General features: G+C 37.4%; 1 protein-coding gene across 2 annotated transcripts in view; it reads right to left on the bottom strand.

The window, feature by feature from the left end:
- The window catches only part of kifap3b (kinesin-associated protein 3b), a 34,391-nt gene extending 7,625 nt beyond the window's left edge, over window positions 1-26,766 (bottom strand). The window contains exons 1-17 of one of the 2 annotated variants that reach the window (XM_059502075.1): window positions 26,643-26,766; window positions 26,092-26,223; window positions 25,829-25,980; window positions 25,287-25,348; window positions 24,258-24,399; window positions 23,995-24,094; window positions 22,430-22,554; window positions 22,247-22,345; window positions 21,985-22,163; window positions 20,589-20,751; window positions 14,451-14,551; window positions 11,090-11,198; window positions 10,767-10,879; window positions 10,277-10,442; window positions 6,581-6,706; window positions 5,037-5,135; window positions 3,943-4,028 (exon numbers count right to left, since the gene is read on the bottom strand). In XM_059502075.1, coding sequence (XP_059358058.1) covers window positions 3,943-4,028; window positions 5,037-5,135; window positions 6,581-6,706; window positions 10,277-10,442; window positions 10,767-10,879; window positions 11,090-11,198; window positions 14,451-14,551; window positions 20,589-20,751; window positions 21,985-22,163; window positions 22,247-22,345; window positions 22,430-22,554; window positions 23,995-24,094; window positions 24,258-24,399; window positions 25,287-25,348; window positions 25,829-25,980; window positions 26,092-26,223; window positions 26,643-26,674 — 1,986 coding nt within the window. In that variant the 5' untranslated portion in view covers window positions 26,675-26,766. The remainder of the gene's footprint in view (window positions 1-3,942; window positions 4,029-5,036; window positions 5,136-6,580; window positions 6,707-10,276; window positions 10,443-10,766; window positions 10,880-11,089; window positions 11,199-14,450; window positions 14,552-20,588; window positions 20,752-21,984; window positions 22,164-22,246; window positions 22,346-22,429; window positions 22,555-23,994; window positions 24,095-24,257; window positions 24,400-25,286; window positions 25,349-25,828; window positions 25,981-26,091; window positions 26,224-26,642) is intronic. The other variant, XM_059502076.1, reaches the window with a different exon arrangement.
- Window positions 26,767-27,092: the final 326 nt, after the last annotated feature.

Raw genomic sequence — 27,092 nt, 5'->3', positions numbered from 1 at the left:
AGATGGGGAATCAGTTGATTTTGTGTTATTGGATTCCTTTGCCAACGCATGTCAAGAGTGTCTACATCAGTCTACCTCAATCTGAAACAGTGCTGAACTAGTGCTCTTCTGAGAGAAGCGTGACTACATAATTGGCCCTCACTTATTTAAGTCCATAAACAATTCAAATCAATCAAATCACATATACGATACTGTTCAAAAGTTTGGGGTCGGTAAGATTTTTTTATGTCTTTGAAATAAGTTTCTTGTGCTCAAAAGGGGTGCATTTATTTGAAAAATATAATAAAAGCAGTAATATTGTGCCTATATAATATTATTTTGCCTGTGATGGCAAAACTGAATTTTCTGCAGTCATTACTCTAGTTTTGATCCTTCAGAAATCATTCTGATATGCTGATCTGGTGCTCAAGAAACATTTCTTATTATTATCAATGTTGACAACTGGTTGTGCTGCTTAAAAATTGTTGTAAAACCATTGTACATTTTTAGGATTCTTTGATGAATAGAAAGTTCAAAAGAATCAATTTGAAATTTCAACATTATAAATGTCTTTACAGGCACTTTTGATCAATTTAATAAGTCCTTGCTAAAAAAAAAAGTGTTTCCTGATTGGGGACCAGGAGCTTATTAATCTTTCAAGAGTCAAGAGTTGAAATCAAAATGACCATCAATATAAATAAGTTGAAGGGATCGCTCAATGAAAAAAAAACTTTTTTTTGCAATATATGATTTTATGATGGTTTTTCTATTTTCCATTGCGTGATGTTTGAGTATATTACTGTTTAGTATTTATTACACCAAGGGTCCAAAATAAACCTCCCCTTTGAGGATGGAAAAGTATAGAAGTTCTAATCGGCCATGAATTATTATTTTTTTCCTTCTTGTTTTCTCATTATCACAACTTAATTTTCTTGTGATCTTGACATAAAAAGAGTTGTTTTATTAATTATAACGACTTAATTTTCTCGTGATCGACATAACAAGAGTTGTTTTATTCATTATAATGACTTAATTTTCTCCTGATCTTAACATAACGAGTTGTTTTTAACTTTAACAGGCACACATCTGATGGACAGAAAAACCGTGTGCTTTTACTGTAGGATATGTCATGGATATATCGACAAATTTTGCTTTGCCTAGTAATAACATCTACAATACATAAAGGCTGATCAATCACTGTTGATATTTCCAGAGACAGTATGCTAAACATTTTGTTTGTGTAATTAACATGTCAAAGCAGTTTGTCATATCCGGTTGGTTCACCAAATTGAACTAAATCGTTTTAAACGGTTCGCGTCTCCAATACGCATTAATCCACAAATGACTTAAGCTGATAACTTTTTTAATGTGACTGACACTTCCTCTAGTTCAAACAAACAAGTTCAAACAAACCAATATCCTGGAGTAATGCATGCACTCAAACAGTACACTGACTGAACTGCTGTGAAGAGAGAACTGAAGATGAACACCGAGCCGAGCCAGATAACGAACAACAAACTGACTCGTTCTCGAGTCAAGAACCGTTTCTGTCAGACGCGTCCAATTCAAGAACCGAGGAGCTGATGAAACAGCGCATGTGTGATTCAGCGTGAAGCAAACCGACACACAGAGCATCTGAACCGAACTGATTCTTTTGGTGATTGATTCTGAACTGATTCTGTGCTAGTGTTATGAGCGCGGGTAAACCGAAGGCTTGAATCAAGGGCAATCATCGCAAATGACGCCATTACGTCGAGCGCAAAAGAACCGGTGAACCGTTTTCTTCAACCGGTTTATTGAATCGAACTGTCCGAAAGAACTACTGGTGATCCGAAAACCGATGCCACCGGTTCTTGACTCGTGAACGAGTCATTATCTGGCTCGGCTCGGTGTTCATCTTCAGTTCTCTCTTCACAGCAGTTCAGTCAGTGTACTGTTTGAGTGCATGCATTACTCCGGGATATTGGTTTGTTTGAAATCAGAGGGAGTGTCAGCCACATTAAAAAAGTTAACAGCTTAAGTCATTTGTGGATTAATGCGTATTGGAGACGTGAACCGTTTAAAACGATTCAGTTCGATTTGGTGAACTGGTTCAAAAAGATCCGGTTACATCGAATGATTCATTCGCGAACCAGATATGACAAACTGCTTTGTTTTGAACTTTCTTATAACAGACACGGAAGAGAAGACAATGCTGAATAAAGTCGTCGTTTTTGCTATTTTTGGACCAAAATTTATTTTCGATGCTTCAAAAAATTCTAACTGACCCTCTGATGTCACATGGACTACTTTGATGATGTTTTTCTTACCTTTCTGGACATGGACAGTATACCGTACACACAGCTGAAATGGAGGGACAGAAAGCTCTCGGACTAAATCTAAAATATCTTAAACTGTGTCCCGAAGATAAACGGAGGTCTTACTGGTTTGGAACGACATGAGGGTGAGTTATTAATGACATAATTTTCATTTTTGGGTGAACTATCCCTTTAAGAAAATTAGTTGTTTTAAATGCTTAAACTATACCAAATGTTGAAGAAAATTAATTAATCTGTTACTCTCTCACAGAGCAGCAGGGAAGGGTGTCTAACATCCTTTGCACAAAGCTCATCCCATAAATAACGATTATAAAGTTAAACCATCTCTGCTAAGACAAACTATTTAGCATTTAACATACCCATACTAACTGAGGTTGAGTTTTTTTCTGTTTAGTTTTGTACGGTGAGGCACAGGGTGCAGGAGGAGGGCTGCTGGAGCTCAGAGCTAAAGACCAGCTCTCTGTCCCAGTGTCTAAAAGCCTACAGAGGCGTCCTGCCGCCGCCTGCTCCGCTGAATGAAAATATGGATTAATCAGCCGAGGCCCCCTGTGGCAGAACCTAAAGTAAATAAGCCCTGTTTCTCTTTTCTCTGCTCTGTCCATTCATCATGTGGACACAGCAGCACAGAGCTACGCAGGGGCCCGGGGCTAGGAGCCTGATGCAAAGCCCAGAGGGCCAGTGAGAGTACACACTCACACAGACCTGCACCCACAATTTTAGAGGAATTGCTCACACAAAAATGAACATTCTATCATCAGTTACTCGCCTGTATGACTTACTTTCTTCTGTGAAACACGAAAAAAGATATTTTGAGAAATGTTAGAGTGTTTTTCTTCATCAATGGCCAAAACTGTTGGGTTACCAACGTTCTTCAAAATATCTTGTTTTGCGTTCTGCAGAAGAAATAAAGTCATACAGGTTTGGAACAATATTAGAGTGAGTAAATGATGACAGAAGTTTCACCTTTGGGAGAACTATCCCTTTAAGTTTGTTCCAGCCTGGTTTATCACTTTATCTTAAGGGTTGTTGTTTTGCATTTGTCAACAATAAGTGATTACTGATTGTAGTAGTATCTTAATGTTAAAGCAGTTTTAATGGCATTTAATGTCAAATTAATCAGTTACACTTTTATAAAGTTTACATACTGCACAGTGTCACCAAGCTTAATTAATTGATTAATCCATATTATCTTTGTAAATAATTCTACCTTCAGAAACATTGCAACTTTAATTGGGTACTCTTTATTTCAATAGTCCACTTTAGAAATTCTACAAACTATATTTGCAACTACACATCAATGTCTAAGTGACTTCTAGACAGTACAATATCTAGTTGACTATCAAAATAAAGAATATGAGTTAATCTACAAAACTGTCAAAGTCTGCAGAGCCAGAGCTATACATCTGCTCTTTGTCTGTCACCACAGATAAAAACCAGATCCCACATGCATGCTTTCATGTGGCCGAGGCTTAACGAGCAGGCTAATAAAGTGAATGAAACACTTCCACAAACAAACCTGCCTCTCAAGAGTTCACCACCAATTATAATATCTAATGTCAGCATACATCGTGAGCAAAAACACACACAGAAGTCTCTGATTTGGATTTGTGGGCACATTGCAGTGGGGTTGTTTGTGAATACTTACAGCGATGATGTCCAGAGTGTTGTCACAAACCTGCCGGATCTCCACATTTTTGTCATGCATAAGGTCAATGAGGTAGGCTGGGGCCTCTTTGAATTACAGTTAAGGAGTTCATAGTCCAATTACCATAATTATAATTTTATTTTATTATAACCACGATTACTAGTGCTCACTCTTTGTTCATAAATATTTAGTAAGAGCTCTTAAGTGGTCATATTATTATTTGATAATATTATAAATAGTTAGTATTGCGTTTTATTAAAGGTGCTGTGTGTAGGATTGATTCCGAGTGGTTGAACAAGGTTTTGAAGTTGAATTAGGTATTGGATACTTTAATTTAGTGAAGTACCCTTTTTGGCCATCTTTGCCATACAAACTATACAAAATACTAAAAAGAACAACTGAGTATGAGGATGTGAACAGCTCAACAGCTCAGTGTAAATTTGCCATCATATGATCACAATCAAATCTGGCAAATATCTTACATTGGAGCTGAAATCTTACATTTTGTGGTCTTGGTCTTTAGACTTCTTAAAAACACATAATAATAGCCTTTGTCTGGGTTTTGTTTCTATGTTTTGCGTAACTAGGATTTACACAAGCTCCAGTCTGGATCCAGAACACCTGAGAAGAGATGATGCTGACCCTCAGAGGACCCCAGATGATCCTAACCTTGAATCAACAACAGAACTAACAATTATTGCTACATGTGTGACTGCATCATATAATTACTATTAATTAATAATATTGATAGTTCATCGTCTAGCTGACTACGTCTTGTATTATTATTATTTTTTTTTATTTTTTCTAAAATCCTGTCAAACGTGCACAAACTACTAGCTACTTCTAAATATTGTAGAAACATAATTTTCTGTAAAGTTGCTTTGTAACGATTTGTATTGTAAAAAGCGCTATACAAATAAACTTTTGCAAGCTACCACTTTTTACAGTGCAGTCAAAACTGCAATATTCAAAACTGAATAACCCAAAAGTATCAAAGCACCAGTGAACACAGGCCAAACAGCCGTCAAAGACCAATCACAAAACATCTGCGCAGATAAACATACACAAAAAAACAATTTATTGTACAAGGATACGAGTGTCCTTAATGATGACATCTCTGGTGGCCTGGTGGAAGACCATCTGGTAGAAGACGTAGATGATCTGACACACAAATTCATCGTCTTCCTGTTGGGCTGGTAAAAGCAACACAAGCAGATGAAGAAAATTACTTTGGCATCACAAAAGCAAACATTTTGCTTCATATAAAGAAGAATTGGACCAAAAATATTGCCTCATGGACATATATTATTATATGAAAGCATAATCGTTTCCTCATCACGAGAACATCTGCACGTCGGCATTAAGCAGAAATGTGATACAGCAAACCAACAAAAACGTACACTCCAGTGCAGCCGTGCAGGCATTTCCTATCCGATGGTGCCTGTTCATGCGAGCTGACGTTCAAAACCTCCTTCGATGGATCATGTTTATGTATGAAGGCTCTCGTGAGAAGCCGCCATTTGGGGAAAGTATCAACTTCTCCTCTGAAATGATACAAAAAGCTCCTATGGAGAACTGTGCGGTTGTAGCTGCCCCCTTTAATAAAAGCCTTTATTTCAATTTCGATCTGGCTCAGAACGCTCTCATCCCCTGGGATGGAAATTCCTCCAGAAGAATGATAGCAAAGAGGCTAGCTGCTCCATGGGACCAGAAACCGAATACCGCTACAGCAAGGAGCTGCACAAGCTTTGCACAAGCTACAAATAACATCACAGAGAACATGTCAGCGCCTCTTCAGATGAGAAAGAGCCAGTGAATGAGTATACGAACATAAGTGCTGAAACGTTATGTATAAATAAAACAATACCCAAGCATCTGTCAATGTGGCGTCGCCAAATAATGCCTATTGCGAGGAAAACAAATGTCAGATTTGTTACTGCATTGTTGTGATCAAAGTTATAAAATATTATATTGCATGTAGTGCAAAAACATTTCAGATGTTGAATTTCATGTAATGGAAACCACTGTGTCTGGAGTGGGGAAAAAGGTTGCCAAGTATCTTTCCTTTTTTCTCTTTGAGAGGAGCTGTATATGTTGGGACGGTCACTAGTTTGGCCCTCCACCTTCTTGGCTCCTAAACATTTATTCTTTTTATGGCAAGGAAAAGCCCCACCATCAGGCATGTATTGAAATGAGGGCTCACATTGAGCAGAACCAGCAAATCTGATGCATGCCATGAACCTGATGTTTTCCTGTTCCTGAAAACACTGTCACTTCCCAGAACATAATGCACAAAGCATGTGGCCCACGCAGCCATGGGCTGTTTATTTATTCTAATTTAATATTAGTTTAGTCTAAATAAACTCTTCAAAACTCATTTCATCAGATCACATTAGGGAAGATACAGCATGCCAAATTGAAATCTGCTATGGACATGCAAAGCAGGGGGGCAGCTGTTGCGATTCGGCCAAACTAAAGTAGAAATCAAAACAGCACTGATCTTTTTCTCTGGAATTTAGGTTAGCGATAATGAAAAAGATTTTGTGTCGAGAGGTTTTGGAGATCTGTTTGTTTCTTTAAGCACTCATGGTCTGGCTTAATGCTAATAAATGTGTGTAAGTGTTGGCAGCGCGCTTACCATTTAGCAGCTCAATAAGAGCAGGAATAATGCCAGACTTAGCCAGCATGACGGCACAGGAATCATCCATTGACACCGTACCGATCATGATCACTACCTCCAGGATCAGGTCATCCTCTGCTGAGCCTGAAACACAGAGGTTAAAGGTCAAGTCTGGTTTGGCATAAGGAAAAATGCTATTTCATACTACTCCAATAAGGAATGCCAATGAATGACATACTACCTTTGCAAAAAAAAAGTGTTTGTTAATTTGTGTCATTTAATTTTGACAAATAAATGAGGTTGGTTGATGTCAAAAGTTGCATGTTCCCCTGTAGTGTAGTTTTATAAACATCCATATGTATTCACACTTGGTTGTCTGTGTTTGCTGCTCACAGGACGAAGTAACTTTAACGTTCCGGTTTCGTTACATACTCTGGGAGCAATGTATTAGTAGAAAATTATTTTTCGTAGCCAGAGAAATAATTTCACTTGGAGTCAATAAACGATTGACACTGTCCGCCCTGTGGATGAATAAATAATTTTATTGTACTATTAATGCAATAATGCTGCAAGTAATTCCTGAAGATGAATGTAGTGAATAATAACCCGTTATGATTAATTATGTACATCTCACTTTGAGCTAATTTGTTACTATATATATATATATATATATATATATATATATATATATATATATATATATATATATATATATAAATATAAAAGAATATATATTTTAATTATAATTTTTATTTATTTTAATTAATGTTTGAGAAACTTGAAATAATTTGAAAATGAATTATATGAAAATAAATGTGTAAAATAAACATACTTCTAATTTATATGGCAACTTCCTAATTCTATAATTCTATTACAGAATTTTTCACAAATAAAGAAATATTTTAAAATATATAAACAAAAAACAACTAAACACTGTACCCAACAGGGCACTCTGTAATCTTGGAAGTTTGTGTGCATTGAGAATCATATTTTTCAACTAAAGCCCAGGTAACACTCATTTTACATGCAGCACTCATGCGCTGCCGTTCTCAACTCCGTCAAATTAAAATCTGGTGCACCGTCAAAATTAAACTTGAACACATCGTGCTGATATTTGAAAAGTGCCAAATATCAGCCGATATATTGGCCTTGGTGATATATATTTTGATATTTTGCACTTGGCGATATATATTTTGATATTTTGCGCCTCAAACACATCGGCCAAATACAAAAACTTACTGGCCGATGCCGATATTTGAAAAATTCCAAATATCGGCGAATATATCGGCTTTGGCGATAAATAGGTCAACCACTATACTTGACATTCAATATTTTAAATTGGTGATTTAAAATACTCCATCTAAAACTTTTAAACAGCATTTTGAACAATTCTACAGTTCATACCAGTTTTTTTAGTTAATAGTAGTTAAGAGACTACACAGACTACTTGTATTTTTTTAAATGATTTGTCACACACAGGACCACTTAATGAACAGACAAAAGGTGATGAAAAATTTGTCAAGTTTGTGATCTAGCACCTTGAGGTCATCAAAAAAAAAGGCCCAATTTCAGTCATACAGTGTAGTAGAGCTATAGTCAAGTCCAGCTTTGTCAAGGTCAAGAGAAGTCCAAGACCAGGACAAGTCGAGACCGAGTCAAGACCAAGTCCAAAGAGGTTTGAGTCCAAGTAAAGTCCAAGTCCAAATGAAAGAAAGAAAAAAAAAGAATCCTCTTCAAGACCACATACTTAACTACTGATAATGTATGTGATGTGAGAGACAGCATATCTCCTATTCTAAGAAAATAATTTTACATGATTATTTGTAATGATCAAAAAGCATGTGCAAAGTAACAACTCTGCCAATGCCCTGAAAAGTTTAGCTCCAACTGGCCTTAACACACCTATCTGGAAGTTTCTAGTGTGTCTAGTAAGATCTTGAGTAGCTGGTTCTAGTGTTGTCACGGTACCAATATTTCAGTATTCGGTACGATACCAGTGACAATCCACGGTTCTCTGTACCAATTTCGGTACCACAGCAAAACGAAAAAAATATGCTAAATAAAAAAAAAAAGAAAAAACACTTTTTATCACTAAAAATAAAACCAATGCCATTCTTTATACTTATTTACAATTGTGTTTTTCTACAAGTAATATAATTATGAAAAACAGTAAACAAGATTCACCCAAATTTAATTTGTCTTTTAATTAATGAAATTTTAACAGATTTTATTTTTTGGAAAAATAAAGGGGATTTGCTATTAAAATTAAAACATGGAAAAAATATTGTGTGATTTATTTCTTTAAAAAGTTTTATTAATTTTTTCAACAGTAGTAGCAGTATCACATACATTCTACTAAATAATAGTAATATTTCTAGCACAATGCCTTTATGTAAAAATGAACTTATTTTGACGGGTCAGCGTGAATACCTTTAAATTGACACTGGTTTTACTCAAATGAAATTGTAAAATGCTTGTGAAGTGACTCAGAACAGTTCTGGTGATGTTGTTTATGTATTTATGCCCTCATTGAGACGCCAGATGCTGAAATTACTGCAAGCGTCACACGCTTCAGTCTATGTAGTAAACAAACCCGCACGTCTCTGCCATTCATTCATTCATTCACACAGAGACGTGCAGAACATGCAGGATTCATATTTCAACCAACTTTTGCGGCTTAACATTTACAGATACTGGTCCAAATGGAGATTTGATTGGATTAATTTATGCTAACTTTGACAAATTCCGTGACTGTCCATATTAAAATGTAAGTTTCATTTTCATGACTGGATTTTTAGATTCCGTCCGCGTTTTCTGCTTCGCGGAAATCATAGTGCTGTATGCGTCAAGAACCGGGTTGACCAGGTACTCGGTACCACCGGTAGTTAAAGAAACCTGGTACTGTGACATTTTCTTTTTTTTTGTACCGACTCGGTACCAAAGTACCGGGTCTTTTGACAACACTAGCTGGTTCAAGTGTGTTTAATTAGGGTTGGAGCTAAACTCTAAAGGACACTTGTACTCTAAGACCGAGTTTGGAGCTGTAAGGTCAAATAATTTTTTTGAAGTATTTTGTTTACATTTTATTTACTTTATAATGCTGCTGTTTGCTGACATCATGTCTGTGGTCAAAAATTTAAATGACTGATGCCTTGGCGCAGCACACACACACGCAAAGCTCGGGATATGACAAATGTACGCGGTTAAGGCTAGAAGGGATACGTTTGGCTCTACTGGGCATGCGCACATACAAGTAAATACAGACTAATTTTTGTCATACTGTACAACATTAATTAGTATTTCATTATTGTAAAGGGTAAGTTTAGGGCTGGGGTAGGTGTAGATGCTAATAAAACACAATCTAAAGTGTAGACAATTAAATTAGAAACATTTAAACTTTCCAGAGCGCAAGTGCACCGCTTTTCATGCTTCATCCTTTCCCGTAACAAAATTGAAAGCTAAGCCAAGATGGAAAAACAGCTGATCATAGCTGTAAAAGGCTAGTATTTTTTAAGTATTTATTAGCAGAGGACTGTATCCGAGTGCAAACACCAACGAGTCCGAGACAAGTCCGAGACGATAGAAAAATTACTCGAGACCGGACTAGAGTACTACAGCCCTACAGTATAGCACTGTACTGTATATAGCAGGCTGTATATTAGCTTTCCATTACAAATAGATCCTGAAACACAAACAGGTACAGGTTAACTTTACCGGGTTTGAGGTGGTCTTTGAGGTAGGGCACCAGGTTGTACTCTTTCAGCAGGAGCTCCCAGTCCAGGTCAGGAACGGTGAGGTTTGCCATTGTACCCAAGCACTCAATAACAAACTCTTCTTCACCCTTCTGCTTGATCTGAGCTGCCAGATCACCTACATATTCCTGAAGGGTAAATTACAAAATCTCTTTAGGTATTCATTTAGCACAGGAATTCCGAACCTGTAAGATATTTAGGATTTCAATTTCTGCTTTATGAAATTACAAATGTAAAAGTATTTGGGCAATCAAATATATAACAGAATACTACAAATAAATAAATATAAAATTTAATTTGTAATTCTTTTATCGTTACTATTTATCGTTCACAGTATGCATTGTTAATTTGTAGTGAATGTCAACACAACAATGCTCAATTATGCTTTTATGTTTTCAGTAAGTAATGTGTAATTTGTGACTGATAATGAAATGGAAGAATATTAAAATTACAATGAAGAGCTGTTTCAGAGGTCCATCGTGCTGTGAGATGTTCCTAATCATTTTCATCAGCAGCGGGTCCTTCAGTTTCAGTGCTCTTTTCATCAGCATCTTCAATCCATTACCTGCAGAGCAAATACACAACTAACCACGATCAGCCAGAGATTGATCATAAATTTGAACAGATTCCATTTACTATTACAAGAGAGTACAGAGAAGTAACAGAGAAGTAACAGTTGTCACTGGTGCGTGAAAGTATACTTTATTACATGTAAACACAGATGTTTTGGACATGTTGCATGTTAATCCATGAGAAATTAGATTCAGGCTCTTACCCTCACAAATAATCTGAGCATTAGTCTCGTTAGCAGCCAGGTTGATGCAGAATGAAATGAGCTCACTGTCGATTCTCTCTTCTCCATGTTCAAAGAGCATTTGCATGAGCTGTTCACACACAAAACAGGATTTCAATTAGTTCCATACTCAGAATTCGTGCTCTGCATTTAACCCATCCAAAGTGCAGACATACAGCAGTGAACACACACACACACACACACCGTGAACAGTTGGGGGTTCGATGCCTTGCTAAAGGGAACCTCAGTCGTGGTATTGCCGGCCAGAGACTCGAACCCACAACCTTAGGGTTAGGAGTCAAACTCTCTAACCACTAGGCCACGACTTCCTTTTCCAAACATTAATTTTGCCATTAATTGTTATAATCCAGTGAAATTGTTGTTTGCATAAGGAGTCTGACAACAGCCAGTGCTTCATACAGAGATCTGATCTCATCATCCAGTCTATCTGGAATGATATGAAGAAACAGAAGGAACTGAGACAGACTCAATCCAGAAGAACTGTGGCAATTTCTCCAAGACACTTCAAGAAACCTACCTGCAAAGCTACAGTGCTGTTAGGCAAGTTTTAGGCACTTGTGTAAAAATGTTGAAAAATGAGGATGCTGTGAAAAATAATCTCATGTATAGATTTCTTTATCAATTAACTTCTATTAACTAAATTAAATCAACATTTGTTACTACCATACTTTGCTTTAATACTTTCGCTTTTGGCCGAGGTGCACTAGCACATAGTTGAATACTTGCACATTAAGGAAGCTTAGCAAGTAGGTCTCCTGAAGCATTTTGCTGCCACAGTTCTTCAGGATTGAGTCTGTCTCAGTTCCTTCTGTTTCTTCATGTTATTTCAGACAGACTGGATGATGATGAGATCAGATCTCTGTGTGGAGCACTGGCTGCTGTCAGACACCATGTGCAAACAAAAACCTCACTGGATTATTATAATTGATGGCAAAAATAATGTTTGGAAATTTGGATATTTCCTCCTGACACACTACAGAAAAAGATAGAAAAAACTGTCTTAAAACTATTTTTTTAACTAGTGAAAATAATAGTGTTCTAATAATTTTGTCCACCACTGTATTTAGCCAACTCTGACCCTTTTAGACCAGTTTAGTCCTTTCAGTTCACTTATGACAGACACCATGCTTCATGTTCACCTATAAACTATTGTGATTCCAAATGTAAAGTACTAAATAATCAGAACATTAATGTATAATTAAATAAGATCATCTAAGTATAATTCTTATTATTATTTTTGGTTATAATTATATTTTAATTGTAAATTAAAAATTAATTCAATAACAATAATAATGAAATCAGTAATAATTAAATGTACTGTATCTAAACCAATGTTACACCAAAAGTATTAATAATTAATTAATTATGTCAATTAATTATTTGTATTATTATTATTGTTTTCATAAACAGTACTATCAAAAAATAAAATAAAATTATGGGCAGACACCTGTCAGGCAGATAAGTAACTTGAAAATCTAATGTAAAGCCCAGAATAGTTTGTCACATCAGGGCTCATGTGTGGTTTCCAAACGTCCTCAGAGAGTGATATCACAATGGGCCTATTAAAGCACATTTCAAAACTGAGGAGTACTGCATGTGGAGTATCGTGCAACAATCAGATGGAAAACAAAAGAGAAATAAATGATGAAAGAGATGGTTCCTGACAGGGAGAATTTTTAGTGCTGTCACTGTTGGCGAAAGGATTGCTATTTGTGTTTTTATTCAAAAGCCAGAGAGAGTTGAGACAATATCCCACAGTCCGCTTCAATCAGGTCAATGCTGCAGCTGATAATGGCCCAATGAGGGAGACTTGGCAGGCCTGTCTTAAGGAGATAACTGATTCCACACATGTGGTTAAAAAGAGTGATGAGGAGATGAACAGATGATGATAGAGGAGGCTCCACTGGCCGCATTGGGCATGGGCCATGGTATGGGCCAGTTGGATGTTACACAGGAAGGCACGACCAGACCAAACAGGCCTGTGAAGAGGCAGCAGCGAGCAATCAGGCCTTTCCCATATTGAGTATCACATAACCTGAGACCAGGCCTCCAAATCACACTGTCTAGACTCACTGGCACCTGCTTGCTCCTATTTACCAGCAATGGGAGGCCCTGCCTCGTACCCCTGAGTCATCTATGAGCTCTGCATGGTTTCATAGCTTCACAAGCCCTGCAAGCATTTCCTCACACACATACACACACATACACACCTCACAGCTTTGAGTAATTATAGCGAGACCCCTTTGTGGCAGAGGAATGGGTCCAATGCCGGGCCTCTCCTCACCAGTCCAGAACCCAGAGCAGCGAGGCCGTTTGATCTATATCCTAAATCCTCCCTTACAGAAGAGGGTCCAGGCTGACTGCCAGCACAGACCCGAGGGACCCCAGATCCACAGACACCAAAGGACGCACTTTAGCTATGGATGAAGACTCAGGGGAGTCTTCAAAACAAGAAAGAAAGGACAAAAATCAAAAGAACCAAGGAAAGATTAAACAAATGAATAAACAACTGTAAGAAATAATGAATAAACAAAAGAACAAAGGACAAAAAGAGAAAGGAACAAAGAAACAGAAACAAAACAAAAGAAAGAACAAAGGAAAGAAAGTGAGAAAAGAGAAAGAACAAAGAAACAGAAACAAAAACAAAAAAAAGAACAAAGAAAACAAAGTGAGAAAAGAAAGAAAGAAAGAAAGAAAGGCATTGCAGATACCTCCCTAAAGAGTCCCACAGCTTTTCTGACATCATACCCCTACTGTCTCCAGGCGGATTGGCGGAGCGATTAGGTTGAGGAATTTAACTTTTTTTTTAACAAGCATCTGGTAGGCATTTTCACCCAATTAGAGAAGACAAGCATTTTAAAGATGACAACGCTCGGGCAGAAGTTGTTTCAGAGAAATTGTACCCAGGCAATTGCTGGTGACCTCACGGAGGCCCCCCTCCAATTAAATTAGCTCTGTTATCTCATTAACGCCACGTGAGAGAAAGACAGCGCAGCAAGTAGCTCACTTTACAACATAAGTTGAGGTGCACACATGATACATACATGACACACCACAGCAGCAAAAACATGTTTGAAATAGCACAGTACAAAATACCTTTTAGTACTTGTACAGTACAGTATACACACACACACAGGATAAGTTACGGGATAAATACTGTATTTGGTTATTTTAAATGTTTTGTTATGTTTCTTTATATCATAACCTTTGTATTGGGCAACATGTGGAATATCTAATTAATTAAAAAAATAACGAAGAGAATAATTAATTATGAAGAGCCCCAATCTCAATTAAAAGTGAATAAAATGAAGAAAATGCTCACCTGAGGAATGCAGTCAGTATACGCAAACATGGATTTAGATTTGTCATCCACGCTGATGTGGTAGAGGATACGCATCGCTACGTGCTTGTACTTGTCATCACCTAAAGAAAAGATGAGAAAAAAAAACTTCAGAGAGATTCACAACGCATGTAAACTTTTCGAGCGCTATCTAAATTGATCATTTGTGGTCAGTTAGATAATGTATTTACACTGGCTCGTGCAGAGAGAGAATCATCCATCACAGAGATTATAGATAGGAGCATGTGGGGTATGTGATTACAATCCAAAATCATTCCATAGGGGAGAGAGACTGCAGATACACACGCACCAAACACACTCATGCTTCTCCTTTCAAACACTCTCATCAATAACGCTTTACGCCCTCCTCCTCTTCTTCCCTAATGCTGATACTCCCCTGTGAGATAGGAAACACTCAGATAGAGCAATGGGATAATCAGTCATTATGAGTCTGACCGAGGCAGTCGGGACCCGAGACACTCTAGCACACATTATCACATCAGCGATTAGAAGCAGATGTGACCGCTGGGGATATCAGGATGAAAAAGAAAGAGAGCGGAGTAGGTAAAGAAGAGGTTTGCTTAGTTTGTTTAATTGGGGGCACAGGAGGAGGCATATATTTTAGTGGCAGTAATAAGTGAGGGCCGTCCTGGGCGGGCCCTCATGTGCTTATCATTAGCGGCCGCAGGCACCACTGACCCACGTCACTGCCTCACCTCAGCGAGAGTAAGCGGAGACGGACGGACTTTACGACGGCAGCCAGGCAGCTCTTAAACTCAGCCCTAACTGCTGAAGCGTAAATGGCTAACCCATTGAAAAAATGTGCAATTAAGCCCTAAGATGTAATCAAAGGAAGGATTAACAAAGCAGCTTCGATGCAGAGGTGTCACTCGAGCTGATCAGGAAAAGAGACGCATATGCATCAAATTACCAGAAATATTGTGGTTGATGCCTGTCAGAGATGCATAAAAAGTACTGTTGGATGAAAATGAAAACAGACACAAAGAGGAATTATTCTCCTATGACATGACTAGCTGAACTCATAATCACTGGGTAAATGTGTTTGGCTTTGCTCGATTCGGGATATCTGATAGAATGGCCATAATTTAAGCCAAAGCTCCATCATCTGCACCTGCACCAGCTTCTGCCAAAGCAGGTTTTTGGTTTCAGTGTAACTGTATATTCTGTATATTTTATATTCTGCAGCTTGTAAAGACAATCATTCTGATGTAGATCATATGTTGGTTTTCAAACATTTCAACATGATACTGATTTTCCAACGCAAATCCTTGGATGCAACCTTAAATAGTCTCTTTCTAGTTTGAAGATGAGAGTGTATAATACACATCTAAAGATAACTTTAATTTAGTAACCTTACAATTATAATTTTTCCATTAAATTCTGTCATGTAAGTTTTCTCTCATTTCGTGCTGGGCCAAAATGGTAATTTCAAATGGAAAAGAGGAAAATTCTATTATCCAGTTGGTTTTTAATCTACTGGTTTAAGAAAGTAACATTTCTGGGCTTGGATAAGATGTGCAAGGAGTTGGTCTACAATGTTCTTAAAATCGGGTGTTTTCAAATAGGTCCACCTATTAAGAAGGTGGTAGAGAGTGCACAGAAAATTAAAGAGGAGCAAAAATATGTATTTTAGGGCTGTCAAACTAAACTTAAGAAATAAAGTAAATGTATTTAACATTATTTATCATTTTTCAACGAATTTGCCAAATTTGACAATTTTATTTTATTTTAACAAACTGTTGAAAATTATGGAATTAATACAGTGTCTGTCTGAATTAATTGATAGCCGCAGTTTTTAAACAGTAATAAATAAAAAACTAATAATAATAATAATTTACACACAGGTGCATCTCAATAAATTTGAATGTCATGGAAAAGTTAATTTGTGAAACTTGTGTATTAAATAAATTCAATGCACACAGACTGAAGTAGTTTAAGTCTTTGGTTCTTTTAATTGTGATGATTTTGGCTCACATTTAACAAAAACCCACCAATTCACTATCTCAACTAATTAGAATATGGTGACATGTCAATCAGCTAATCAACTCAAAACAACTGCAAGGTTTCCTGAGCCTTCATAATGGTCTCTCACTTTGGTTCACTAGGCTACACAATCATGGGGGAGACTGCTGATCTGACAGTTGTCCAGAAGACAATCACTGACACCCTTCACAAGGAGGGTAAGCCACAAACATTAATTGCCAAAGAAGTTGGCTGTTCACAGAGTGCTGTATCCAAGCATGTTAACAGAGAGTTGAGTGGAAGGAAAAAGTGTGGAAGAAAAAGATGCACAACCAACCGAGAGAACCTCAGCCTTAGGAGGATTCTCAAGCAAAATAGATTCAAGAATTTGAGTGAACTTCACAAGGAATGGACTGAGGCTGGGGTCAAGGCATCAAGAGCCACCACAAAACTGACTACAGTTGTCGTATTCCTCTTGTTAAGCCACTCCTGAACCACAGACAACGTCAGAGGCGTCTTATCTATATCCAAAACCTCAGAACAACTTGATGTAACAGAAACTACGGACTTTCTCTTTTCTAGCATTTTAAATACAGTTGCTCCTTTACGCTTAAGGAAGGTTAAGGAAACCAGTATGACACCATGGTATAATGAGCATACTCGCACCCTAAAGAGAGCAGCCCGAAAAATGGAGCGCAACTGGAGGAAAACAAAACTAGAGGTAGTTCGTATTGCTTGGCGGGAAAGTAACCTATCCTACAGAAAAGCATTAAAAACTGCTAGATCCGATTACTTTTCTTCTCTTTTAGAAGAAAACAAACATAACACCAGGTATTTATTCAATACAGTGGGTAAATTAACGAAAAATAAAGCCTCAACAAGTGTTGACATTTCCTAACATCACAGCAGTAATGACTTTAAAATCGATACTATTAGAGATTAAATTGCAACCATTCAGCCGTCAGCTACAGTATCGCATCAGACAGTGCACTATAGACCCCCTGAGGAACAGTTCCACTCATTCTTTACTATAGGAGAGGAAGAATTGTATAAACTTGTTAAATCATCTAAACCAACAACATGTATGTTAGACCCTATACCATCTAAGGTAGTATAGGTAGTATAGTCATAGATCCTCTTCTGACTATTATTAATTCCTCATTGTCATTAGGATATGTCCCCAAAACCTTCAAACTGACTGTTATTAAGCCTCTCATCAAAAAACCACAACTTGACCCCAAAGAACTAGTTAATTATAGACCAATCTTGAATCTCCCTTTTCTGTCCAAGATACTAGTAAAGGTGGTATACTCACAATTATATTCCTTCTTAGAGAAAAATGGTATATGTGAGGATTTCCAGTCAGGATTTAGACTGTATCATAGTACTAAAACTGCTCTCCTTAGAGTTACAAATTATCTGCTCTTATCATCTGATCGTGGTTGTATCTCTCTATTAGTTTTATTGGATCTTAGTGCTGCGTTTGACACAATTGACCACAACATTCTTTTGCACAGACTTGAACACTTTGTTGGCATTAATGGAAGTGCATTAGCATGGTTTAAATCGTACTTATATGACCGCCGTCAGTTTGTAGCAGTGAATGAAGATGTATCATATCGATAACAAGTGCAGTATGGAGTACCTCAAGGCTCAGTACTAGGGCCGCTACTCTTCACGCTTTATATGTTACCCTTGGGAGATATCATCAGGAAACATGGTGTTAGCTTTTACTGTTATGCTGATGATACTCAGTCCGGTGAAACACACCAATTTGAAAAACTAATGGAATGCATAGTCGATATAAAAAACTGGATGACGAGTAATTTCTTACTGCTAAATTCTGAAAAAAACAGAGGTGTTAATTATAGGACCTAAAAACTCTGCATGTAATAACCTAGAACACAGTCTAAGACTTGATGATTGCTCTGTCAATTCTTCGTCATCTGTTAGGAACCTAGGTGTGCTATTTGATCGCAATCTTTCCTTAGAAAGCCACGTTTCTAGCATTTGTAAAACTGCATTTTTCCATCTCAAAAATATATCTAAATTACGGCCTATGCTCTCAATGTCAAATGCAGAAATGTTAATCCATGCATTTATGACCTCAAGGTTAGATTATTGTAATGCTTTATTGGGTGGTTGTTCTGCACGCTTAGTAAACAAACTACAGCTAGTCCAAAATGCAGCAGCAAGAGTTCTTATTAGAACCAGGAAGTATGACAATATTAGCCCGGTCCTGTCAACACTGCACTGGCTCCCTATCAAACATCGTATAGATTTTAAAATATTGCTTATTACTTATAAAGCCCTGAATGGTTTAGCACCTCAGTATTTGAATGAGCTCCTTTTACATTATAATCCTCTACGTCAGCTACGTTCTCAAAACTCAGGCAATTTGATAATACCTAGAATATCAAAATCAACTGCGGGCGGCAGATCCTTTTCCTATTTGGCGCCTAAACTCTGGAATAACCTACCTAACATTGTTCGGGAGGCAGACACACTCTTGCAGTTTAAATCTGGATTAAAGACCCATCTCTTTAACCTGGCTTACACATAACATACTAATATGCTTTTAATATCCAAATCCATTAAAGGATTTTTAGGCTGCATTAATTAGGTAAACCGGAACCGGGAACACTTCCCATAACACCCGTTGTACTTGCTACATCATTAGAAGAATGGCATCTACGCTAATATTACTCTGTTTCTCTCTTATTCCGAGGTCACTGTAGCCACCAGATCCAGTCTGTATTCAGATCAGAGGGTCACTGCAGTTACCCGGATCCAGTACATATCCAGACCAGATGGTGGATCAGCACCTAGAAAGGACCTCTACAACGCTGAAAGACAGCGGAGACCAGGACAACTAGAGCCCCAGATACAGATCCCCTGTAAAGACCTTGTCTCAGAGGACCACCAGGACAAGACCACAGGAAACAGATGATTCTTCTGCAAAATCTGACTTTGCTGCAGCCTGGAATTGAACTTCTGGTTTTGTCTGGTCAGAGGAGAACTGGCCCCCCAACTGATCCTGGTTTCTCCCAAGGTTTTTTTCTCCATTCTGTCACCGATGGAGTTTCGGTTCCTTGCCGCTGTCGCCTCTGGCTTGCTTAGTTGGGGACACTTCATCTACAGCGATATCGTTGACTTAATTGCAAATAAATGCACAGACACTATTTAAACTGAACAGAGATGACATCACTGAATTCAATGATGATAGTCTTTAACTATCATTTTGCATTATTGACACACTGTTTTCCTAATGAATATTGTTCAGTTGCTTTGACACAATGTATTTTGTTTAAAGCGCTATATAAATAAAGGTGACTTGACTTGACTTGACAAAGGAGAAGAAGAACTGGACTGTTACCCAGTGGTCCAAAGCCCTCTTTTCAGATGAGAGCAAGTTTTGTATTTCATTTGTATTTCAAGGTCCTAGACTCTGGAGGAAGGCTGGAGAAGCTCATAGCCCAAGTTGCTTGAAGTCCAGTGTTAAGTTTCGACAGTCTGTGAAGATTTGGGGTGCAATGTCATCTGCTGGTGTTGGTCCATTGTGTTTTTGAAAACCAAAGTCACGGCACCCATTTACCAAGACATTTTGGAGGACTTCATGCTTCCTTCTGCTGACCAGCTTTTTGAAGATGCTGATTTCATTTTTCAGCAGGATTTGGCACCTGCCCACACTGCCAAAAGCACCAAAAGTTGGTTAAATGACCATGGTGTTGGTGTGCTTGACTGGCAGCAAACTCACCAGACCTGAGCCCCATAAAGAAACTATGGGGCATTGTCAAGAGGAAAATGAGAAACAAGAGACCAAAAAATGCAGATGAGTTGAAGGCCTCTGTCAAATAAAGCTGGCTGCTGAAAATGTAGCTTGGTGAGCATATAACATGTAATACATTAAAAAAATCTTACCAACCCCAAACATCTGAATGGTAGGATACATACACAATCTACATAATTTCTAACTGAGGGTTTTAGGCAATATCCCTCATAAAACTACTGTTGTGAAAAGTCCCCGGAACCAAAAAGTTGGAAAACAGTACATAAACCCTGCTGTAAGCCTTAGTGCAATTTAATAACAGTGGAATGATGTTCCAGTCTCATTAATATGAACGTTAGAAGAGTTACCCAGCAGAGCAGTGAGTTTGGGCAGCAAACCCACATGCACCATTTTGGTGCGCAGACCCGTGTCAAAGGAGAGGTTGAGGAGAAGTCGCAAAGTGACGTTCATAAGGTCTTCCTGTTCACATGGAACTAGACGAGCCAGCTTCTCTACAGTGTCCATTTCAGCCTATTACAAACAAGCAAGTGAAATACACACAATACATTCAGTTAGAGTCAAAACAAGCAGCTACGTAAAATTACTTAATCTTTTTTCCTTTGAAAACAGCTTAGTCTGGAGAGACAAACAGAATCATTGTTTTTTTTTCTTAGCAGCTCCTATAATAGCCAGTTTTTTTTGTTCAACGTGTTTTAATGAGAGATTTTCAAAGCCAAAAGTCTATTTCTTTTATCTACAACAAGGATTTGGTTAAGGGATACAGGAATAAAAACAACTTCTGTCTTGATAAATGTACATTCATAGCCAGAGTAGATTGATTCCAGGTGCACTGACAGTGGAGCAGTGTAGGACAAGCAGGACGAACCTCAGCACAGCAATGACAGAAACTTCCTGCTATAAATGACCCCATAATTCTTCAGGACACCTTAAAGGTGCAGCTTTAGGCTTAAATAAAATGGATCATATTTATATTTTATCTCCATATACCAGTCAAAAGTTTTTTTGTTTTATTTGTATAAATCATTTTTTATTGATTGATTTTTACACCCCCTGTGCTCACCAAGGCTGCATTTATTTGATTAAATAATAATGTTGAGACATATCATTGCAATTTAAAAGAACTGTTGTCTTTTTGAATCTAATTTAAAATGTCATTTATTCCCGTGATGGAAAAGCTGAATTTTCAGCAGCAGTTACTCTCCAGTATTCAGTGTCACATGATCCTTGAAATGATTTTCAAATGTTAGCATTTCTTATTGGCGTGCAATTATTAATAATGTTTCTTGCTGTTGTTGAAAACAGCTTTAGCTGCTTTAATATTTTTGTGGAAACAGTGATATATTTTTTTGCAGGATTCGTTGATGAATGCAACGTTCAAAAGAAAAATTTGAAATAGAAATCCTTTTATAACACTGTAAATGTCTTTTCTATCTTTTTTGGACCAGATCAGCATATTAGAAAGATTTCTGAAGGATCATGAGTACTTATGTCTACTGAATATCTACGTTTTAAAATATATTCAAATAGAATACAGTTCTTTTAGACTGTAACAATATTTCACAATATAACGAGTAAAATTGTACATGATTTTTCATCAAATAAATGCACATTTGGTGAGCACAAGTAACGTCTTTCAAAAACCATAACCATTCCAAACTTTTATCCAGCAGCGTTTACTGATTTAATAACTCATGAAATCGTATTTCAAAGCTTCTGGTGTGTTTGGCACCAAGAAGATCTCACCATGTCATTCTTGTTCTCCAAGAAGATGCTGAGCTTTTTGAGGAAGGAGACCACCAGCACCAGCAGCTCCTCGTTCTCCCTCTCTAGAGACTTGACCAGCAGGTGCACAATGTTCTTGTTCCTCATCTTGAGCTCCGTGCGGGTGTCCTCAGACAGATTCAACAGCAAGGAGAACGCAACTAGAGCCGTGGGGAGGAAGAGGAACACATAAACAAGGCCTCATGGAACAACTTTGGCAAATAAAACATGTCACTTCCTGCACCTCGCAGCAGCTGCTCCTGTCTGACCAGGAGGCTTTGGGATTTCTTAAGGGTTTTCTCATACTCCCTCTGCAAGCTCTGGTTTTCGGGGTCCTCTTCACGTGGGTATGTTAAGGAGTAATCTAGAACATTTAACACATTTGCTATTCATTTTCTGTTTGAAAAGAGATTGATAAAAAGGATATAAGCCTTGCTCTTCTTCTCTAACTCATCTTGCCATAGGTCATATTTCTTCAGCTCGTGCTCGATGACGTTCATGCACAGCACGCCAATCTTATAGTGTGTAATGAGCCCGTGGAACTGTGAGAAACTGCAGGAAGAACACAAGCGGTGAGGGTCTGTCCTCCTCCGACCTCTCCTGGCACATTCAGCCAGACACTGATGCATGCGATGCAATCGGAGAACTAGACAATGGCTGGTATGCATGCAGAGACACCGAATTTCATCCTCTAGTCCTGATTAGTACATAAACAGAACTGAAAGATCGGGCCAAACAACTCATCATACATTTCAAACACATCCTTCAAACGTCAAAGTCATTCTAGCTTGCGGAGAGAAATTTCCACATTAGCCATCTGAAAATGAGAGCCAAGGAAAACCATCAACTGAGAGCACACACACTTTCATAGCTCAAATAAATGCTGACAGCCATCTCAGTAAAAGCAGTAACCTGAACTGCAGCTGCTAAAGCTGTTTTGAGAGCGTATCAAGGTTTTCTATACAAGAGCTATCTCAGGATATCTAGTATGCAATCTGCTTCTATTAAAAAAAATGGAAGTAGTATATTAATCCTCCAAAACAGAATATGCTGCGTATTTCTCTCTCTACACTACCGTTAAAAAGGTTTGGAGTCAGAAAGAGTCTATGTTTTTAAAGGAAGTTTCTTACGCTCTCCAATAATGCATTTATTTGTAAAGTAAAAACAGGAATATTGTGAAATAATATTACTATTTAAATTATCCATTTTCTATTTGAATATGTTTTCAAATGTAATATACTGAATTTTCACAATAAAAGTGTAACATGTCCCTTCTAATATCATGAATTAGTGCTCAAGAAACATTTCTAATTATTAATGTAAAAAAAATTTTATAAAGCAGCACAGTTTATAAAGTGCTGCTTTATATTTTCATGGAAACAGTGATTTTAATTTGTTTTTTTTTTGTTTTGTTTTTTAAGAACAGCATTTATTTGAAATAGAAATATTTTGTAGCAATGTAGAAGTCTTTACTGTCAAATGTGAACAATATAAAGCATCCTGAAAAAAAAAGTGTTAATTTAAGGAGAAAAATCCTTTGAACTAGTTATGAGTTATCCGATTGGCTAGGTAACTGATCAGTCCTAAGGATGCCACATAATGTGTTTTTGTGTTCAAGAACAGCTGAATGGAGTGCCACAGATGAGATGGATTTTTAAAAGTCGAACCACTGTCCAACCATTCAATTGTGTAACTGTCAATAGTCTCTCTGTCCCCACAGAGACTTACAGATTACAATCAGATCATACCAGGAAAATTGCTCACAGTAGGCGATTTAAAGTAAATAACTGTCTTGAAATTGAATTCTGAAGCATTGAATTAGTTGATGAAGCTGTGTTTTGAAGGTTGCAGCGGTGATGCTAAAAGGGTTAGCCACTTCATCGTGCTGAGCGCACTAAAATCCTCTTCGAACATTGCCTACTCGATTCTATTTCAGGCCCCCTTACAGCACCACAACGAAGACAAAGAATAAACTGTACAGAAATGATGTACCTTGAGAAGCAGAAGAAGACGTAGATGATAGTAGTTGCTAGCTCCACACTGTGTTTCCAGTCCTCTCTCAGGACTCGCGTAAGAGCTCCGAGCAAAGTCTCTGAAAAACATCAAACTCATCAAAAACAAACTGGATAATCTGACAAAATCTAACATATATCGCAAGAGGACCACTGAAACCCCCCATGTTATGATATGTTTATGACAGTTTGATGGAGATTAATAACACTGTTGACAGTGAATTGAGAACAAAAGAGAGTTACCGTTATGCAGGAGCTCCTCCAGGTTATCAGGGTTGCGGGCCAGATGGAGGATCAGAGTGGAGCCTCTAATCTTCTCAGCCATGCTCTCATACAACAGCTCAATATAATCATCGATCTTATTAATATTGGCCTCCTCATCAATCTAAAAAAAAGTATTACAGTAATATATCAACTTTAGTGACACCTTATGACCAGCAAAGCTCTCAATCAACTAAACTATTTATGTTTGTCAAAAAAATCCACAATGTATTGTGTCATAACACACATTGTTTCAAAGCAGCTTTACTTAAAACCATGATGTTGATGTTTATAAAACCTTAATATCTTCCTGACTTACAGTCACATTTTACAGATTTGAGCTGGGCAATAATATAGCTTACATTTTCCAATGATTCAACCAATCAAGCAGTTGAGACATGCTATATAATCTATATATATACTGTAGAATATATTGCCCAATATGTAGATAAAGCTGGACATACTTACGTATCCAACTTAACATAAACAGCCGAGCGATAATATAGTCACATAAAAATAACATGAGATCATTGAGATTTGCTATAGAGTATATATATATATCACTCTACGTTAGTGTACTGTATGTATACAGGTAAATTTGCTCTTTAGCTGGCTGTTAATATATTTTATATTTTTCACCAATCAGGCAGTTTGCTAGTTTGTCAGAGTTAACACATTCTGGAAAGTAAGTACTGTAGTATTTCTGTTATGTAAAAACACAGTCCTCCATTGTTATTAACATTTCTATCAAGGAGGTTGTTTTACTCGTGGGTGAGATTTCATTTGCTGAGCTTCAATAATGATTCAATTACACACAAAAAAAGTGTAACTGCAAATTACTTCATTTTAAACATACCATCTAGGTTTGGTTTATATATAGTTTGGAAAGAAGACAACAGTTGAATTGAAATCCGATTTCGATTCAAATCTCACTGAACAGAATAAATCAGCTATCATGTCAAATGAGGTAAATGTGTGAAATGTAAAATGTGTAACATCCAATGTGCATACTTCCATTCCTTCAAATGGCAGAAGTTCTCGAGGTTTCGATGGTTTCTTTTCCTTCTTCTCCACTAAAAGACACACAACATGAAACAACAAAAGCTGTCACCATTATATGAGTTATTATTAGTGCCGTCAAACGATTAATCGCATCCAAAATAATGTGTGAGTAGAGTCTGTACTGTGTATATTAATTATGTATGTGTAAATACAAACACATGCATGTATATATTTAAGAATAATGTTATGTTTATACATTAAATATATTTATATAAAATATAATAATATAAATATATATACACATGTAAATATTTCCAAAATATATACTGTGTTTCTGTGTATTAATATATACATAATATATAAACACAGTTCACATAAATAGATTATATAAACAAAAACGTTTATTTTGGATGCGATTAATCATTTGACAGCAGTAGACATGAAAATAAATAGGTAAATAAACATTGTAGGTTGCTCTTCCACCAAAAAAATAAATAAAATAAAATCGATATTGTTTACAGTTGCGAATGAAGTTTTAAAAAGGTATTTACATTTACCGCTGGGCTTCTTTCGGTTCTGTAAATACAGTAGCAGATGTTCCACCTCCGCCAGCTTTGATGGATGAATGATTTTACACTCTTCCACCACCTTTCTGGCCAGGGCAGATACATCAGTGCTGGCATTAAGACTCCTCAGACGGATGCTAAACAACAAACACAGAGGAAATGTACAGAAAAGTTGAGTCATATGTGACAATGGAGAAGGTATGTGTGAGTGAACATGCTGTATGGGTAAACAGCTCATCTCTGCTTACATTTTCTGGCACTCTTTCTTTTCCTCATGCCTGGCATTGCCCGCCTCTCCTAAAATGGATGCTTCCACTTCATAGTGCACCACTAGAGCCTTTTCTGTTGGATGCACATCTATATCACCAGTCCTACACTTCCTAACAGACACAGGAGAGATCAAGATCGGGTGTGACATTGAGTTGCATTAAACACTGGCAGTGTATCAAACCCTACAGTGAGCTGTCTAGCCTAAACAGCATTTCTGGGCAAAGTAAGAGCGTTCATCATAGGCGCAGATGATTGGGAAACCGCACAAAAATGAGCAGAGACACCGGTGTCATAACGGGATGGTTACAGTAGGCCACGCCCATCTGCAAGTGAAGCGAATTAATTTGACCCAGATTTACGTTACGACTATAGAAAATATAATAAAATAATAAAATAAACCGGTGCAGGTAAACTCACAGATTATAATATACACGCGATATATGCAGTGCCTCCCCTTTAAATGGAATTAGCCGAATGAACATAACGCTATCATATTGTGATGTACGTTTAAGCTAAATGTTGTCGTTACCGTTTCAAATACTGCGACTCGTCCGGCTGCATTTTATTCCGTTCATGTAAAAGCGAGAGACGTCGGTTTGGCTGCTGTTCAGGCTGTTGACATGAATGAGAATCAAAGCATCGCTCATCCGCACCATACAGTCTATGATCCGCACTGTACACTGAGTCACTGAAGGGTCGCGAGGGACGGACGCCGGAGCTGAGCGCGCGCGCGCCACCTGCAGGACCGGAGCAAGACCAGGAGGAGAGCTCTCGAGCAAACACTGTCAGGCCAAGGTTTGTGTCTCTAAAACAAATATTTTTTAGTAATTAATAAACCCACGGTATAGCGATATAGTGTTTCCAAAAGAATTGTTTGAACAAAAAGGCTGTCTCGAAGTTAATAATATGTTTTTTATCCACACATGATTTAAAAAAACTTTTTTTAAACATTTTTTTGTTTTTAACATTTACATCGTTT

The sequence above is a fragment of the Carassius carassius genome, chromosome 20 (assembly GCF_963082965.1).
Source record: "Carassius carassius chromosome 20, fCarCar2.1, whole genome shotgun sequence".
NCBI classification, from domain to species: Eukaryota; Metazoa; Chordata; class Actinopteri; order Cypriniformes; family Cyprinidae; genus Carassius; species Carassius carassius.
This window is presented reverse-complemented; position numbering and strand designations above follow the sequence as displayed.